At 39.0% G+C, this 15,137-nt stretch overlaps 3 protein-coding genes across 6 annotated transcripts; 2 read left to right on the top strand and 1 right to left on the bottom strand.

Annotated features, from left to right (window-relative positions):
• Nucleotides 1-232: 232 nt before the first annotated feature.
• On the bottom strand, nt 233-2,587 carry LOC115046131 (uncharacterized). Of its 2 annotated transcripts, XM_029506283.1 has the most exons (7): nt 2,544-2,587; nt 1,746-2,096; nt 1,436-1,489; nt 1,204-1,305; nt 1,086-1,123; nt 645-808; nt 233-498 (listed from the first exon to the last, which is right to left on the bottom strand). In XM_029506283.1, the coding sequence occupies exons 1-6, from the start codon at nt 2,578-2,580 to the stop codon at nt 686-688; spliced, it is 705 nt and encodes a 234-aa protein (XP_029362143.1). In that variant the 5' UTR covers nt 2,581-2,587; the 3' UTR covers nt 233-498; nt 645-685. The 2 variants fall into 2 exon arrangements, with proteins under 2 accessions (XP_029362143.1, XP_029362142.1); XM_029506282.1 differs by having other exon boundaries at nt 233-808.
• Nucleotides 2,588-5,004: 2,417 nt separating this feature from the next.
• Nucleotides 5,005-8,197, top strand: LOC115046638 (uncharacterized). 3 transcript variants are annotated; one of them, XM_029507143.1, is made up of 6 exons: nt 5,005-5,101; nt 5,837-6,181; nt 6,770-6,841; nt 6,953-7,045; nt 7,129-7,169; nt 7,282-8,197. In XM_029507143.1, exons 1-6 carry the CDS (start codon nt 5,062-5,064, stop codon nt 7,285-7,287), a joined length of 597 nt encoding a protein of 198 aa, XP_029363003.1. In that variant the 5' UTR covers nt 5,005-5,061; the 3' UTR covers nt 7,288-8,197. The 3 variants fall into 3 exon arrangements, with proteins under 3 accessions (XP_029363003.1, XP_029363001.1, XP_029363002.1); XM_029507141.1 differs by having other exon boundaries at nt 7,250-8,197; XM_029507142.1 differs by having other exon boundaries at nt 7,129-8,197.
• Nucleotides 8,198-9,702: 1,505 nt separating this feature from the next.
• LOC115046477 (uncharacterized) lies at nt 9,703-12,967 on the top strand. The gene is made up of 2 exons (XM_029506877.1): nt 9,703-9,786; nt 10,624-12,967. The coding sequence occupies exon 2, from the start codon at nt 10,631-10,633 to the stop codon at nt 12,668-12,670; it is 2,040 nt and encodes a 679-aa protein (XP_029362737.1). The 5' UTR covers nt 9,703-9,786; nt 10,624-10,630; the 3' UTR covers nt 12,671-12,967.
• The last annotated feature ends 2,170 nt before the right edge of the window (nt 12,968-15,137 follow it).

Here is a 15,137-nt window from a genome sequence, read left to right as displayed (position 1 = left end):
AATATACATGAATCACACTTTATTTTTAATGTGTCGGCTCTATTAAGTTTTATAAACAAATAAAAAAATGTGCAGACAACTGATACACAAATTTCACCGTTTTATATATCTCATAAAAACTCTTCACATGGCTCCTAAAAGTGAAGTCCCTCCTCCTCCCTGATGAGTTTATGGTCTCAGTCTGAAATACAACATGATGTTTATTTAAATGAGTTTGACACCCCTGCTCTAGAGGGAAACAGAGCAGGAAGGAGGGGAGGGGTTAAGGGGGGCGTGGCTACTGTTTGATTGACAGGCTGTACTGCCCAATCAGGATAGAGTACAGAGCAGGTCACATCAACCCCTCACTCCTCCTACCTACATTCTCCTTCAAATATGGTTTCCAGGGGTTACAAAAAACAAAAACAAAAAAACAAGATGGCCGACAGAAACTGGAGAAACTGGAGGCTTCAAACCAGCAACTCACAAACTGATGGGTGACGTCATGATGGTTGGACGCTAAGAAAGGAGGAAACCAATTATAACATCATTTATAATCAACATTCCCTCACTCTTTAAGAATATTCATGTGAATTAGTCGACTAATCTACTGAGATTACATCAACTATTTTAAAAATTAACTGACCGTTAACATCTAAACAAACCTCCTCAGGAACAGAGTCCAGGTCTAGATCCAGACCGTCATTCATATTACTGATACATAAATGTTTTCAGAGCTTTGGTCCTGGTCTCTGATGGCTGGATGGATGTTCTGGTCGACGGGGTCTTCACAGGTAGAGGCTGGAGAACAGGTCTCAGGGGCAACACGCTGAAATAAAAAAGAAAACACTGAGCGGGAAAATAAAGTTGTGTTGTGTTCAACCAAGTCATCGTGAATACAGAAGCAAAAATAAGCTTGTGGGTTTTTATATATATATATATATATATATATTTTGAAACTTCTGTTTTTTGTAAAAGTTGTTACTAATTCTATGAACTGGCAGGAACTGCAGGTCTTTAGTCAATAATCTCAGATTTCATGGTCAACAAAGTTTTTAAAGAAGACCAGAAACAGAATAAAGTAAAGATTAGTTATAGAAAGTCACCTCCATGTTGAGGTCTGAGTTTCTTCTGCTGTTTAAACCTGAAGAACAGATACAAGAGTTTTCAGTGTTAAACTTCATCATCATTAAAAAGTGCAGATGCTCTCGGAAGGAAACTAACCACAAAAGTCCATCAGTGTGTTTTTGTAGCGCAGCAGCAAAATCACAGTCACTGAGACGAACACCATCAACACAAGAACACGAGACAGAACCAAGAAGAAGCCTGGACGGAAACAGAGAGACCTCTGAATATGTCAGCACAGTATTTGATGCTTAATCTCCCTAAACATCTTCCTGTTTTCATGCCGGAGAACACACTGATTACCAGAAAGCTCTGTGATGCTGAGTCCTACCTGAGCCTCCAGATTCCTCAGGTGAGGTCTCAGACGGTTTTGAGGTGGTGGAAGCTGTGAACGATGAAATCATCAGAAACAGAAATGACTGGATCATCTGCAAACAGTCGCACACCAGAACATGGAGCTCATATTCAGGTGAAACTGACTGTTGTGTTCACTTTAACTATTTCCTGGGAGGAAAATAAGCAGCATTCTGTTTTCATTATAAATTTATTACAAACAGATGAAAGTTTAAGAGGTAAAGTTTCAGTGAAGTGAAGTATCTTCACCTTCAGTGATATGAAGGAACATTTCAGCAGAAACTCACCATCGATGACTCTGAGTTCAAACTCATCGGAGCTCTCTAGGAGAAAATATCTTTTCAAACCACAGCTGTACACACCTGAGTCAGACTTCTTCAGACGTCTGATTGTCACTTTTAGAATAGTTTTTTCTAACAAACCTCCTCTGTAATATTCGATGCTGTATCTGCCTTTCTGCTCTCTGTCTTTTGTTGTTTCAATGAGAGTCTCCTCCTTTTTTTCACATCTATTCCTACAGAAAAACATTGTATGTCCATTGAGTTGAAAGTTGCACAGAACTGTGACGTTTCCTCCTTCACTTCCTGTATGGACAGGAAGTTCTTCATTAAAGACTCCGCTCATTCTGTCCTGCAGAGCTGTTGGAAAGATGAACAATCAGTTAGTATCTGCCCACAATCAACCACAATTCAACTCAGTCAGTCAGCAGCAAACATTTATTCTGAGGCCTCACAGTCATCAACTCATCGGTTTCATCTGAACCAATCAGGATCGTCGGTCCTGCAGGTCTTCAGTCTGCTTCTCAGCAGAAACAAAATTCAAGGAAAAGAATAAACATGTGAAACTTGTTTTTTCTGCAAAGTGGACTGAAAAGCTGTCCAGCTGCAGCTTTAGAGGTCGGAAATCTCTGATCTAAACTTAATTTCCATTTTTAGCATTTTTCATGAAGTAATGATCAAAACAACATCCTTCTTCCTGCTGCTCCACTTAACTTTTCCTTTGAAAACAAACAACTTCCTGATTTATCTTTTTAAAGGTGAGCTGATAAAGTGTAAATAAAGAAAAATGAGAGTTGGTGAACTCACCCAGAAAGAGGAAGATCAGAGTGTGATGGCCCTTCATGTCTGCCTCTCTTCTTTCTTCACTGCTGAACCAGGAACTTCTCACTTCTCTAAATTACTTCAAATTCAGAGTCCCTCCTTCGAACACACAAGTAACCACACACCATCCCATCAAACGTTTGTGGTTTGTGTAAATTAAGATTAAAATAAAGATTACTTAAAGAAAGTCACCTCAAAATTTTAATGAATGAATGAATGCAAATTTCAACGTTGTATCTCCTGTTCTGTTGTTGGACTTTTTCCTCCACATAAATTCTTGGAGAAGAACTTTGGATTTCCATGTAAGTTTAAATTGTATTGAACTGCGATATGTCCTCCTTCACTTCCTGTCTGGACAGGAAGTGGTAAATGAATCTGTCCAGTCATAATGTCCTGTAGAGCTGATGAGAGATAAACACTATCAGTTAGTGCCAACAATCAAACAGAATTCAACTCGATGTCAACAATTCAATAAATTAAACAAAACAACTGAGTTCAAGAAACCAGGTGGGACAACAAGCTGCAGGTAAATTTCCTGTAGCCTTCAGAGTCTAAACAGGAAGTTGTCTGAGACTCACACATGAAAGTCCATCACACTTTGATAAGCTGCTGTTCGCTCAGCACACGCAGTGCGTATCTAGTTTTGAATTAAGCTCCTTATTATGATTGTATCATAACAAAAATGTATTTGAGTCACATGGATGAGCTGTAAAACATTTTAACATTGTATGTACAGCAGCTCATCCCCAAACATCATCTGACTCAATCACATCTCCACACGCCTCTCTGTTACCACGGCGACTTCTACTGGTCATTTGAGAGAAATGCATCCCCAACCATTGCTGGAAATTGATGTTGGTATTTATAGGTCAGAGTGCAAAGCCAACAGTTAACAGTCCTCCATCTGACTTCCCTTCCACTGGATTTGATTCAGAATGAAAATCCAAAATGTTCTTTCTGTTGCTCATCAGGTGGGAACTAATTATTTCTTTGTCTCTTTAAAGCTACAACTTACTGATTTGTCTCTTTCTGAAGCTGATTGTTGATATATGCTCCTTGAATTTTCCCAGTCAGGTTTTACTTTACTAAATGAATAATAACGTTATTATTGCTTTAAAAATTCCATTGCTAATTGCTGATTGTGACGTTTGGCTCAAAAAAAAAAAAAAAAAAAAAAAAAAAAAAAAAAAAAGGGAACTGAAGACATCCATTTATGTTGCACTCAGAAAAGGTTGACCACTTCCTCTGAATCATTTTTAATTTGAATCATTCAGCTGTGCTGCGTAGTTTGTGGGGTCAGCAGCTCATATGAAACTGCTTCATATAAAAATCGTTAAATATAATTTATTGGAGCTATAAAGCCACTTAGTGTAGAATCTTTAAATGATACTCAATTTTGGACATTGTGAAGGTTTAAAAACAATTTAAGAGAATCTTCTTTATTTGTTCTGGATGAACAAGCGTTCTTTGAGCTCTTTTGATTCATTTGGATGGTCTTTTATAAATGGGAGTGAATTTAATACACTCTTTTTAAAGGGTGAATGAAACTGGTGTAGAAATAAAAAGGAGGGTATTCAGCCTCTTTCTGAAATAAGCGTCTAAAGTGAAATGTCATTGTCGTTATGTTTTCATCTCAATGATTCCCACTGCAGCGCTTTCTTTCACTCCCTGTCACACATTTTCCTGATTCTGCTAACTTTTACTGATGCAGCTTTTCTCGATATTTTTGAAGTGTCATATTTATGATGTGTTCATGTTAACTGGGACGTTAACATAACACAGTCTGGTCAATACACTAATGGTTCAGTACAGTGATACTATAATCCTGCCCGGCTGCAATATGATTGGATAACTGCACAAATAAGCAAAAGCACAGGTGTTCCTAAAAAAAATACTCCCTGTCAATATTTCATCCTAAAAGGCCATTTCTAAATTATGCACCTTTACAGTCAGTTTTATTCCTGTTTATCATCCACAGGGGGCGAACTAACTTAGTTAGAGATTAAAATCAAAAATAAAATGTTTGACAAACATTGGACTTCATCTCCATGTTCACCTCTTTCTGCTGTTGAGTCACAAAAAGGAAGAAAATGAGTGAGAACGAGGCACCTGCCCGTCTGCTTATAGATCTCGTTTCCTTTAGAGATGGATTTAAAATAACTTTGGAGATTCCCTGGCTGTGGTAAATGCTACTTTGATAATGTTCAGTGTTAAATCCACACTGACAGACTGTTGACGTTAACTGTTTAAACTCATTTATGCTTCTTTAAGTATCCTGGAAAACATGATAAATAAAACATTATTATTACATTTTTTGAAATGAATAAAAATTAATTTCAGATGACTCATTTTAATCTCAGCACTGCAACATAAACCGCAGACGGGAAGGGAAACACTAAGCTGAGCAGCTTTAGCCTTCTGGTAGATCAGACCGACGGAGATCAGACCAGAGGTGGATCTATTGTCAATTACTGCATCAGGATACATCAGGATCAGTTTCAGAATGAAAATCCAACACGTCCTTCTGTTCTGCTGTTTATCAGGTAGGAACTGATCACCTGTTGATGCTCATCATGTCAATATCTGATCATTCACCTCAGGTTTTGTAAAACCTGAGGAGCCTGTAAATTTATATTCAGGTGTAAAATTGCACTTTAAACAAATAGTTCACTACATTTTGGTGTTAAACACTTTTTTCTTCATTGTCTTTAATTGATGGCTGTTTTGAAGGATTAATGTGTAATATGTGATACATTACATCCAACAATTTTCAAATTTGGTACCTATATATTATTGCACTGGCAGCTATAGAGAAAAGTGCTGGGGTGATTAGTACTAAGATTAAAATGTAAAAAGGAGCGGCGCGGTGGAAGAGTGGGTAGAGCATGCACACCATAAACACGAGCCCACAAGGTCTCTGTCAGTGACACTCGGTAGGCTGTGCTATCTAATAAAGCTGGAAAAATCAACTGCAGTTTTATCTTTATAAGAATCTAAAGAACAACGCACAACAACAGTTTGTCACAATCTGACAACCGAGCCTGTTGAGACACATAATAAATGTTTTGCTTTGAACCAAATAAGTGAAAAAGAAAACTTAGTGTTAGAGGTAGTCCAGAAATGCATGTCGCCTCTGACCACAGTTGTAATACAAACAACTTGTAGTTCGGTAGCTTTTGTGCTGCTGCAACAATAATGACTGACTTTGGTTTTAGCTAATTCACCAAAAAGTAAAGAGACAAATGCAGCGATAAGGATGAACCCTGTCTTATCTACAGCTCTCTGTGACGGAGACAGCGGCCTGATCAGTACGAACACATTTGTCCGTGCTGAAGGAGGAAGCGTCGTGGTCCAGTGTCCCTTTTCCTTCTCTGGAAGGAAGAAGTTCCTCTGTAAGAACGAATGTAAAGCCGAAGACATTCTGATTGAGACAAGAGGCAGCGCAGCTCAGAGAGGCAGATACAGCATCAAATACAAGGAAGGAAGTTTCCCCATGTCTTCCACGTACATGCATGTACGTGTCACACACCTGACCAAGTCTGACTCCGGACGGTACAGGTGCGGCCTGGAAAGACGTTTCCTGCTCGACTCGTACTGGGAGTTTGAGCTCAGAGTCACAGATGGTGAGTTTCTTTCCAAGTGTGATCACATCTTATCCCCAAATAAGCAAAATGTCCAGGCGCATGTGTCTTTGAAACACGTAGCCCATCACTTTGACCCACACTGAAACCTCATAAACAATTAGGATCCCCAGAAGGTGAACCCTGGCTCTTTTCTGTTGCTTCAACCACCAAAGTCACACCAAGTTCACCTCAACACATATACACAACTAATTTCTGGGTGATGTTGATTCCTGCAAGTCAGTGTATATTTAGCATAGCAGTGCTAAACCACTTTGTATTAGCATGTTACCAAGGTTGATACACAACCTGGACTTATTTTGTATGAATATTAATTAAAAAAAACAATGACATTTCACCTTCTACATATGGGCAGTTCAAGTCTGTGTGCGACTTGCAAATTGACAAATCATGTTTTGTTTCATTTCCCTCTTTTTTGTTTTCATCGTCCACTGACAGCTACTGATGTTAAAATATCCTGACATCAGAACACGTAGAGCCAAACACTTGTTTACATGGTCAAATTTATGAATAATCATTATTTAAACTAGAATGTGATCAATTTCCTCATTGTGGTTTTGTTGTTTGCAGCTCCAAAGATTCTCCCTGAAGCAGTGAAACAGCCTGAACAGCAGCAGCAGGTGGAGGAATCAACAGTGAAAGGTTATTTTTCACAAGATAGAAATCAGTAACTATTCTGTTAAAACCAGAAATGTGGACCTCATGGTGACACTTGGTGAAAACTGTAGGATTCATCCTAAGCCTCTCTTCCAGGTAAGATCCTGCCTCTGGTTTTGTGTGTCATTGTGCTGTTTGCTGCTGTTGTGTTGCTCCTGTACACATGGAAGACAACAAGGGAGTCTGATGGTGAGTTACCGTCTGACCCCATTTAAGTTAAAAATCAATCGAACTGCAGAAGAAACCTGATTTTTGTACTTTGTACTCTGCAGGTCTGACCACTAGAGGCATGTCTGACAACTGGAACATGGAGGTGGACCTTCTTTACATCTAGTTGAGTTCAGATTCCTTAAATTCCTATTAATCGAGATCACAGTGGAGTTTAACTTTCAGGTATTATCTTGCTGCACTTGTCCGGCTGTCAGAAGTGAGCAGCCTCCACATCTGTGAGTGAAGCCAGCTGGAATCGAGTCTACTGCAACATCTAACCTTTCACTTTTTAATTTGCAACAATAACAACAGATGTTAAAAGCAAGCTTGAATGGAACTGATGACATTTGTGTGATTCGTATTACTTTTTAATTTTTTTTAAACTTGTGCTATATAATTTCTTAGTTCAAATAAACTGACTTCATCTTGATGAAACAATTTATCTGAGTTGATGTAACATAAATTATACATTTAGTCATATTGATTTTCAATAAGCAGATCTCCATCTTTGACTTCTAAATAAACCCAGATTGGCACAGACAGAGAAATGTGATCCATTAGTCCAGTGGCAGCTGATCTGTATGGCTCCATCTGACACTTGTCCTTTTGCCTGGTGATTTACAGCTTCATGCAGCTGCTCAGTCATGAGGCCCCTTGGGTTTCTTTGCTGATGTGACTGACTAAGTAATACGTTGGCTAATTTTGCATCGATCCAATTCAAAGAAAAATTCCAGTTTGCAGAACAAGATTCCCGGCTGAGAGTTTCAGTCTGTAAAACTCACAAACAAAAGCCTAAATCACTTTGTGGCATTTAAGTATACAGCCATGGCTAAAAGTTTTTTGAGAATGAAACAAATGTTAATTTTCACAAAGTCTGCTGCCTCAGTTCTTATGATTACAATTAGCATATACTCCAGAATGTAATGAATCCTTAAGAGGCAGGTGGACAAACAAAAACCTAAGAACTCTGACAAACTCCAAGCATTGATTATAAAAGAATGAGCTGCCATCAGTCAGGAAATGGCCCAAAAGTTAATTGACTTCATGCCAGGGGGAATTGCAGAAGTCTTGAACAAGAAGGGTCGACCCTGCAAATATTAATTATTTGCATAAACTTACTGTAATTGTCAATAAAAGCCTTTTACACTTTTGAAATGCTTGTAATTATACTTCAGTATATCATCATCTGATGAAAAGATCTAAAATCACTGAAGCGACAAACTTTGTGAAAATCAGCCTTTCAGCCTGACACAGGTATTGTGTCAGGCTGAAAACTTTCTGCCACGGCTGGACTGACATTCTGACATTTTAAATCTTGTCTGTAATCAGTTTTGGGTACTCTGGATCCTTCATGAAATAAAATATTCCTGGCTGAATGTCTTGGTCAGCAAAATTCAAATACTTAGTCTGGTTCACTTTCTTGTAGTCAGGTATACTGAGAAAAATATTTTAGACATGAGACGCCTGTGTAAAGAAAACAAGCGTTACATGAAGCCTGTAAATGGTTTTATTTTCATTTTCCATTTACTGTAACTCAGTGGTCTTACTCGAACAGTGCAGCAGATTTTGAGAAGGAAGGACAACTGTGAGAAGAAAAACAGCCTTCAACACACAGCCAGGCTGTTGAGGGCGTTATTTGGAGCCTGGAATTTCACTGAGAGTTTTTACTTTCACTTTCCATTTCCTGTAACAGAGTGGGATTACTCTAACTCTCTGTGAACCATAGGTGACCGTAAGAACAATAAGAATAATAACTTAATAATAAAAAACCTTTTCGTATACAGTTCAGAGCCAAATGAAAAAGGTATATAAAAAGTAATAAAATAAAAATGTATGCATATAATTGTAAATAAATATATAATGTCCAGATAAATGTCTTATCTGTTTGGAAAATGGGTTCCACATAGATATCTTTATTATGACATTCATTCATTCATTCATTCATCTTCAACCGCCTTATCTGTTTCCGGCTTGTGGAGGTGCTGGAGCCAATCCCAGCTCACATTGGGCGAGGAGCTGGGCCAACACACAAGGACAAACAGAAATAGCCAGCCACTTATTTAGAGTGTCCAGTTAACTAAGAGGGTGGGAGGAAACACACGCAGACATGCAGTGAACACCACACAAAAAGGACCCAGGCCGGGAGCTGAACCGAACCTGCGACCTTCTTATTGTGGGGCGACAGCGCTAAGCACTACGCCAGCGTGCTGCCTTCATCATGACATATTGTCATAATTTGAATAGTTATGTAAAAGATGTAATTCACATGGAAACAGTTACAGAATAAAAAGGTCAGAGAGTTCAGACAGTGAAAGGACTTTGTACTCCTCCCTCTGTGCCTCTTACGGCGCATTATAAACGCATTGGGTCTGTTTCGTATCACAGCTGGTGCCCCTTCTGTTTGGTGAAATATTATTTCATCAAAGCTTGGGCGTGATGAGGTGTGCTGTGCAGTTCAGTTTACATTTTTTTGATTTATTCTATGATTTATTTGTTACCAACTATCAAGGGAAATCTGTTTCATCCCTGCAACATCAGTAATATACAGAAGGCCCACCCACACACCCACACACACACACCCACACACACACACACACACACCGGATGGGCGGGTACTTGTGCAGTTCAGTATTTGCCATAAATAGAAGCAGTCAGTTGAAGCAGCAGCCACCCCAAGCAGAGACATCACATCTTTTACACAACGACACAACCTGACTGTGGTAAGGAATGTGACTACTTTTGTTGAGGTCTAAACAGAGTTAAAAGAAATATTTCTTTATCTGGGCTGCATTGATTTTTTTTTAATCTATGGCAGATTGTGGAGGAAGGCGTTGTGTTTGAGCCGAGATGGTGCACACAGTGAAAGGTGAAGGGCATTAATGGACGTGATTTTAGCTTTCACTCAGTCTGGGTTGTAAGACTTTGGAGAAAAGGGAAAACCTGACAGTCATGCACGTTTCTGCTCGTTTCCTTTAAGTGCTTGGAGGAAATAAATTAACTCTTGTGACTTCATGTGGGAGGGGAACAAATTCCAGACTTGAGCAGAGGTCTGTTGTCAGTGCACTGGCTTTGCATTTTAGTGATCTGCAGGTTGCTTGGGGCTGTGGGTAATGTATTTTTCTGTTTTTATTTGAAAATATATTTAGGCACTGTTAGGACTTTCAAGCTCAGAGTATATAAAGATTTTGAGCAGAGCTCGAGTTTGTTCTCAGAGGCACCCAGAAATAATGCAATAACATGAAGTTGTGCACAATTCCAAATAAATCCGTTAAAGTATGTATGAGTATGTAGCAATACTCAAAGCAACTGTAAAGATACGTCAGATATTGTGCCTGAGAGGTCTGAGAACAAAGACAGTCTGTGAGCAGAATGAGGACTTCGGCCCCAATAGAGCTCAAATGTTGAACATTAAACCCACGTTGCTGTTTGCAGCTTAATTTTCTAAAATGTACTTGAGATCTCCTTAGCTTTAGAGAGTTAACCACAGTTAAAGCAGTTTGACTGAGCAGAAAAATGCACAACATTTGCATTATGTTTCTCCTTTTTTCCCCCAATAGTTTAAACATGGACGCACAAATTGCAAAGGTCACTCAAAAACTCACCACTGCAGATGAAGTCCGGGAAAACACCAGGATGTTGATGCAGCCCTACACGAACTGGGAGAAATTTCTTGCCCCAGCTCCCCTCTCAATTGCCATCATGGGGGAGCTTGTCTTCATCTCCTCATGTGGTGACTTCTCCATCAACAAGAACCCCCCAGTTGGTGGATTCAAGTTCATCAAGCACCCAGAATCCTTCAGGGCGTGTCTTATGCAAATCTGTAACAAAAGCTGGCATGCTTTCAACGAGGCTGACAAGAACATGAATGAGATCCGCATTCACACGGGCACAATTCCAGACTACATCAAGTCAGCAGTCCATGTTCTCTTCAATGGTTCTGACGAAGTTGTTCAAAGTCTTTTTCCAGTCCAACTGCAAAACATTCGTACCATTGCAAAAACCTGCTTGGACCTTGCAGTAAACACTGAAAATAAGTTTTCTGATGTCATCAACTTAATCCATGAGCTCCTGGAGGCCAGTGTGAAAGCTCGACGCCTATATGGAGAAGATTTGAAAGAAGTTCAGTTCAAACTGGAGCAAACCAAACTGAGGGAGCAGGAAGCCCTAAGGATGAAAGAAGAGTCCAAAAAAGCAATGGAAGCCCTTTCAGAGCAGATGGATGAAGCACAAAAGGCATACAAGGAAGCCATGGAATCCCTTCCCTCTGGCTGGGAGATGATTGCCATGGATTTTGTTGAAGGACTTACATCGAGTCTAACAACAGTTATTTCTGGATTCACTTCCCTATTCTCTATGTTCAAAAAAACACCTCAATCAGCTGCAGGACAAAATTATTCTGGTCAAACTACTGACTGGATCTCACAAATAAAAGTCTGCAGCAAGTCAGATGTGATTCTGGGAATGGCAATGTCTCTCAAAGCGTACGTCGATCAAAACAAAATCAACTGGGACACATTGTATGATCAGGAAAATGAATGTGTGAAGACAGCGATGGCTTTGTCTCAGTTCAAGAGGGTCTCTGGGGAATTGGAGCAGATGCCACACGACGAACTATGTGAGAAAGCTCTGTCACTCTGCAAGGAGGGCATCAACATCTGTGTAAAACTGAACAAGTACACCCCAGGTACGAAGCTTGATATGAAGAGGACTCAAGAACTGATAGCAGGTATTGTACAGTTGAATGATGAAGCCCTTGTTTTTGATTCAATGTGCAAAAGCCTTTCAGGCACTCCTGCTCTCACCCCCAAACCACCAATGGCATACAAAATGGAGACCAACTCAGGAAACATGTCCGCCAGTCAGAGAGCATCAGACAATGCCCGGTTCCGCATTGAGCAAAACAGAGAACAACTTGAAAGAGCAAGGAAGGCACATGAAAAGAGTATGGAGAGCATGGAAAAGAACCAGGAAGAGCTGACTGAGATTCTGATTGAAATGCAAAGATGCAAACTTGAAGAGGTCGACTTTAAAACCACCATTGAAATGTTGAAAAAGGGTCTCAGTGCCATGGGCAGAGTCAAGGAGCAGTGGGAGAACATGGTGCACTTCTTCCAGATGGTCTCCGGCATCGTCAGAACCAGCCTCTCCGGGCCAATGCTTGAATTTGCTGACCAATCTAAAAGTGTGCAGACACTTCCTTACGATAAAAGGCTCTTCACAAAAGATATTCTGTACAAGCAGGCCTTCCAAGCCTCCAACATTGCCAATCTGGTCCACATGATCGCAGGGACATACACTCAAGTGTCGAACAACTTCCTGATGGACAGAGTGAGCAGCCTGGGCAGGCTCATGGCCATGGATAAAGATGAACCGGAGTTCGAGGAAGAGCGTAAAAAGCTGCAGAGGTCCTGTGAGGCAGCTCAGAAGGGGATTCTGGCCCTGGCCTATGCAAACAAGAAACAATTTGAGGACAACACCAATGCCAGGATGCTGAAAATCGACAACCAGCTGAAAGCCCTTCTGCCAGCTACTTCACCCCAGGAAACAATGAAAATCAAAGAGCTTGTTAAATCAGGGTTTGAGGATGAAGAAGATTATGTCTGATTCAAGTTCGGTGTATGACAGTATGTGGCAGTGTAGATACTAATGATCTAAATGTATATAGTCATTAACAAGTACTGTTAATCTTCACGTTACCTTCTTTCTCATGTAACCATGTAAAGTCAGTGGTCACTGAGATTTTGTATGAACAAACCCAATACAGGGTAGAAACATTTAGTTTGTCCAGTTTGTGATTTATGAATACAAAAAATGTTTTGTATTGTCTGTCTTATGCTTTTAGACTGCAGAAATATAGCTTGATTACATTTTGTCATGCTGAAAATAAAGTGCACAAATAAGATTACAAATCACTGGCCAGCATCCGCTTCTTCCATTTCCCCCGCCAATTACCACCCTTCACTTCATCATTGTTTTCCTTATTGGTTCTGTTATTTCAAAACATGTTGCAGATCACAGTTAAATTGATAAACAGACGGACAGGATGAAGGTTTGGCTGTACCTGCCAGTTCTGTAGTAAACCCATTAAATAATGTTTAAATATGTTAAAATGTTACATTTATCAAATAAACTTTAAATTTTCATTTCAAACTAAATTAGCAGAATTTGGAGAATACTATTCTCAAAATAACAGTCTGAACAGATCTAAATAATGTAAATTCTGAAGTTAACTCCACAGTCCTTAGCAAAGTACTGCTGCCATTATCAACATCAATTTATGTGTCAGTGGTTTGATAACATAATGAAGTTATGATATATTTACATTAGGTTGATTCATATATATTTGAAAGGTAGAGATAGAGAGAGCACATCACAAAGGGAAACCCAGAGAAGATGAGAAACCAAGACCTGTAGTCATAAAACTACTCAGGCACAAAGACAGCAATGCCATACAGCAGCGGGCAAAAGCACGTAAAGGGACAAGAATATTCATCAACGGGGACTACACAGACAGTCAAAAGAAAAAGGAAAGAGCTGATGCCAGAACTGCAGAACAACACCAGCACACCACAGCAACATTACCAACCCTACAACACTGACAACGGCAATGGGTACGTGAAGCACAACACTCCACATGACTCTGGACATTGCAGAGACAACACTGTGAATCACAAGCAACACTAAGAATCAATGGATTCCAACAGACTGAACTAAATACTCCAACTACACAACTACACAGCATACAAGCAGCTAAACATTGGAAATGACACTGATCTGCACAACAACTTCCTCTAGAATATTAGTAACGACTGCAAAGAACACACAGATGAACAATACAATAGAACTTTTACGACTGAAAACAAAATATCAGTAATTCACTTTAATAGCAGAAGCATGTATGCAAACTTTCAGAACATAAAGGAGGATTTAAAACAATTTACACAGTCCTTCAATGTCATTTTAATTTCTGAAACATGCTTCAGCAACGAAAGAGGCATGGAATTTGAGATGGAAGGATGAGTTGCTATACATGAATAGGAGGAATAAAAATGGTGGTGGTGTAGCGATATATGTAGATGCGACTTTTTAAAGTGATCGAAAACATGTCAACTGTTGTTTAACGACAGAAATAAGTAGAGCAAAAAGGTTGTCTGTACAGAACACCAGGATCAGACATAGACATGTTTAGAAGCTGGATGGAGGAGCACTTCACTATGATGAATCCGAAACTCATATTCATAAAAATAGATCCTTTAAATCCAAATAAGCATAAGAAGACTGAAGAATTTATGAATACTTTATTCAGTTTTGGCCTATATCCGAAGATCACTAAACCTAGCTGAATCACAGTACAGTCTGCAACTTTGATTGATAATATATTTACAAATGAAATGGAAAACAACACAGTAAGTGGACTGCTAGTGAACGATATAAGCGACCATCTCCCCGTCTTTACCGTTTCTAAGGACAACAATAAAAAGCACGACTATAGGCCACTGTACCGAAGGGTTAGAACGGAGGATTCCATGAATGCGCTAAAAAAGGAGCCATTCCAACAAAATTGGGATCTGATATATAATGAAATTGATACTAAGGAAGCATATGATCAATTCCTAAGTATATGTAAATGATTGTTTGATAAACATTGCCCAATTAGACAATACTGTAAAACACATAAGTACAACAATAATCAGTGGATGTCAGAGGGACTGCGGAATGCCTGTAAAAAGAAAAACACACTATACAGGGAATTCATAAAGCATAGAACTAAGGAATTAGATAAATATTAGAAGTATACGAATAAGATAACTAATAATATGAGGAATTGTAAGAAAGATTATTATAATAACTTACTAGAAAATAATAAGCACAATATAAAAGGTATATGGAATATTTTAAATAACATAATTAGAAATAAATCTAGTCATATTAATTACCCACAGTATTTTATAGATAGCGACAAAACTATAAATGATAGGAATGAAGTAGCTAATAAATTTAATTTCACTTAACTTTTTTGTAAATGTTTGTATGTTTTGTTTGTGTACGTTTCTGAAGCCCGTAATAGAAA

The sequence above is a fragment of the Echeneis naucrates genome, chromosome 7 (assembly GCF_900963305.1).
Source record: "Echeneis naucrates chromosome 7, fEcheNa1.1, whole genome shotgun sequence".
Taxonomy (NCBI): Eukaryota; Metazoa; Chordata; class Actinopteri; order Carangiformes; family Echeneidae; genus Echeneis; species Echeneis naucrates.
This window is presented reverse-complemented; position numbering and strand designations above follow the sequence as displayed.

Excerpts from the sequence above, each read along its gene's own strand:
- LOC115046131 (XM_029506282.1), bottom strand. The coding sequence starts at position 2,580 with ATGAAGGGCCATCACACTCTGATCTTCCTCTTTCTGG. Across the intron at positions 2,097-2,543 it reads TCTGATCTTCCTCTTTCTGG|CTCTGCAGGACAGAATGAGC; the intron begins GTGAGTTCACCA and ends TCTTTCCAACAG. Across the intron at positions 1,124-1,203 it reads CACACTGATGGACTTTTGTG|GTTTAAACAGCAGAAGAAAC; the intron begins GTTAGTTTCCTT and ends TCTGTTCTTCAG.
- LOC115046638 (XM_029507141.1), top strand. The coding sequence starts at position 5,062 with ATGAAAATCCAACACGTCCTTCTGTTCTGCTGTTTATCAG. Across the intron at positions 6,182-6,769 it reads TGAGCTCAGAGTCACAGATG|CTCCAAAGATTCTCCCTGAA; the intron begins GTGAGTTTCTTT and ends TGTTGTTTGCAG. Across the intron at positions 6,842-6,952 it reads GGAGGAATCAACAGTGAAAG|GTAAGATCCTGCCTCTGGTT; the intron begins GTTATTTTTCAC and ends CCTCTCTTCCAG.
- LOC115046477 (XM_029506877.1), top strand. The coding sequence starts at position 10,631 with ATGGACGCACAAATTGCAAAGGTCACTCAAAAACTCACCACTGCAGAT.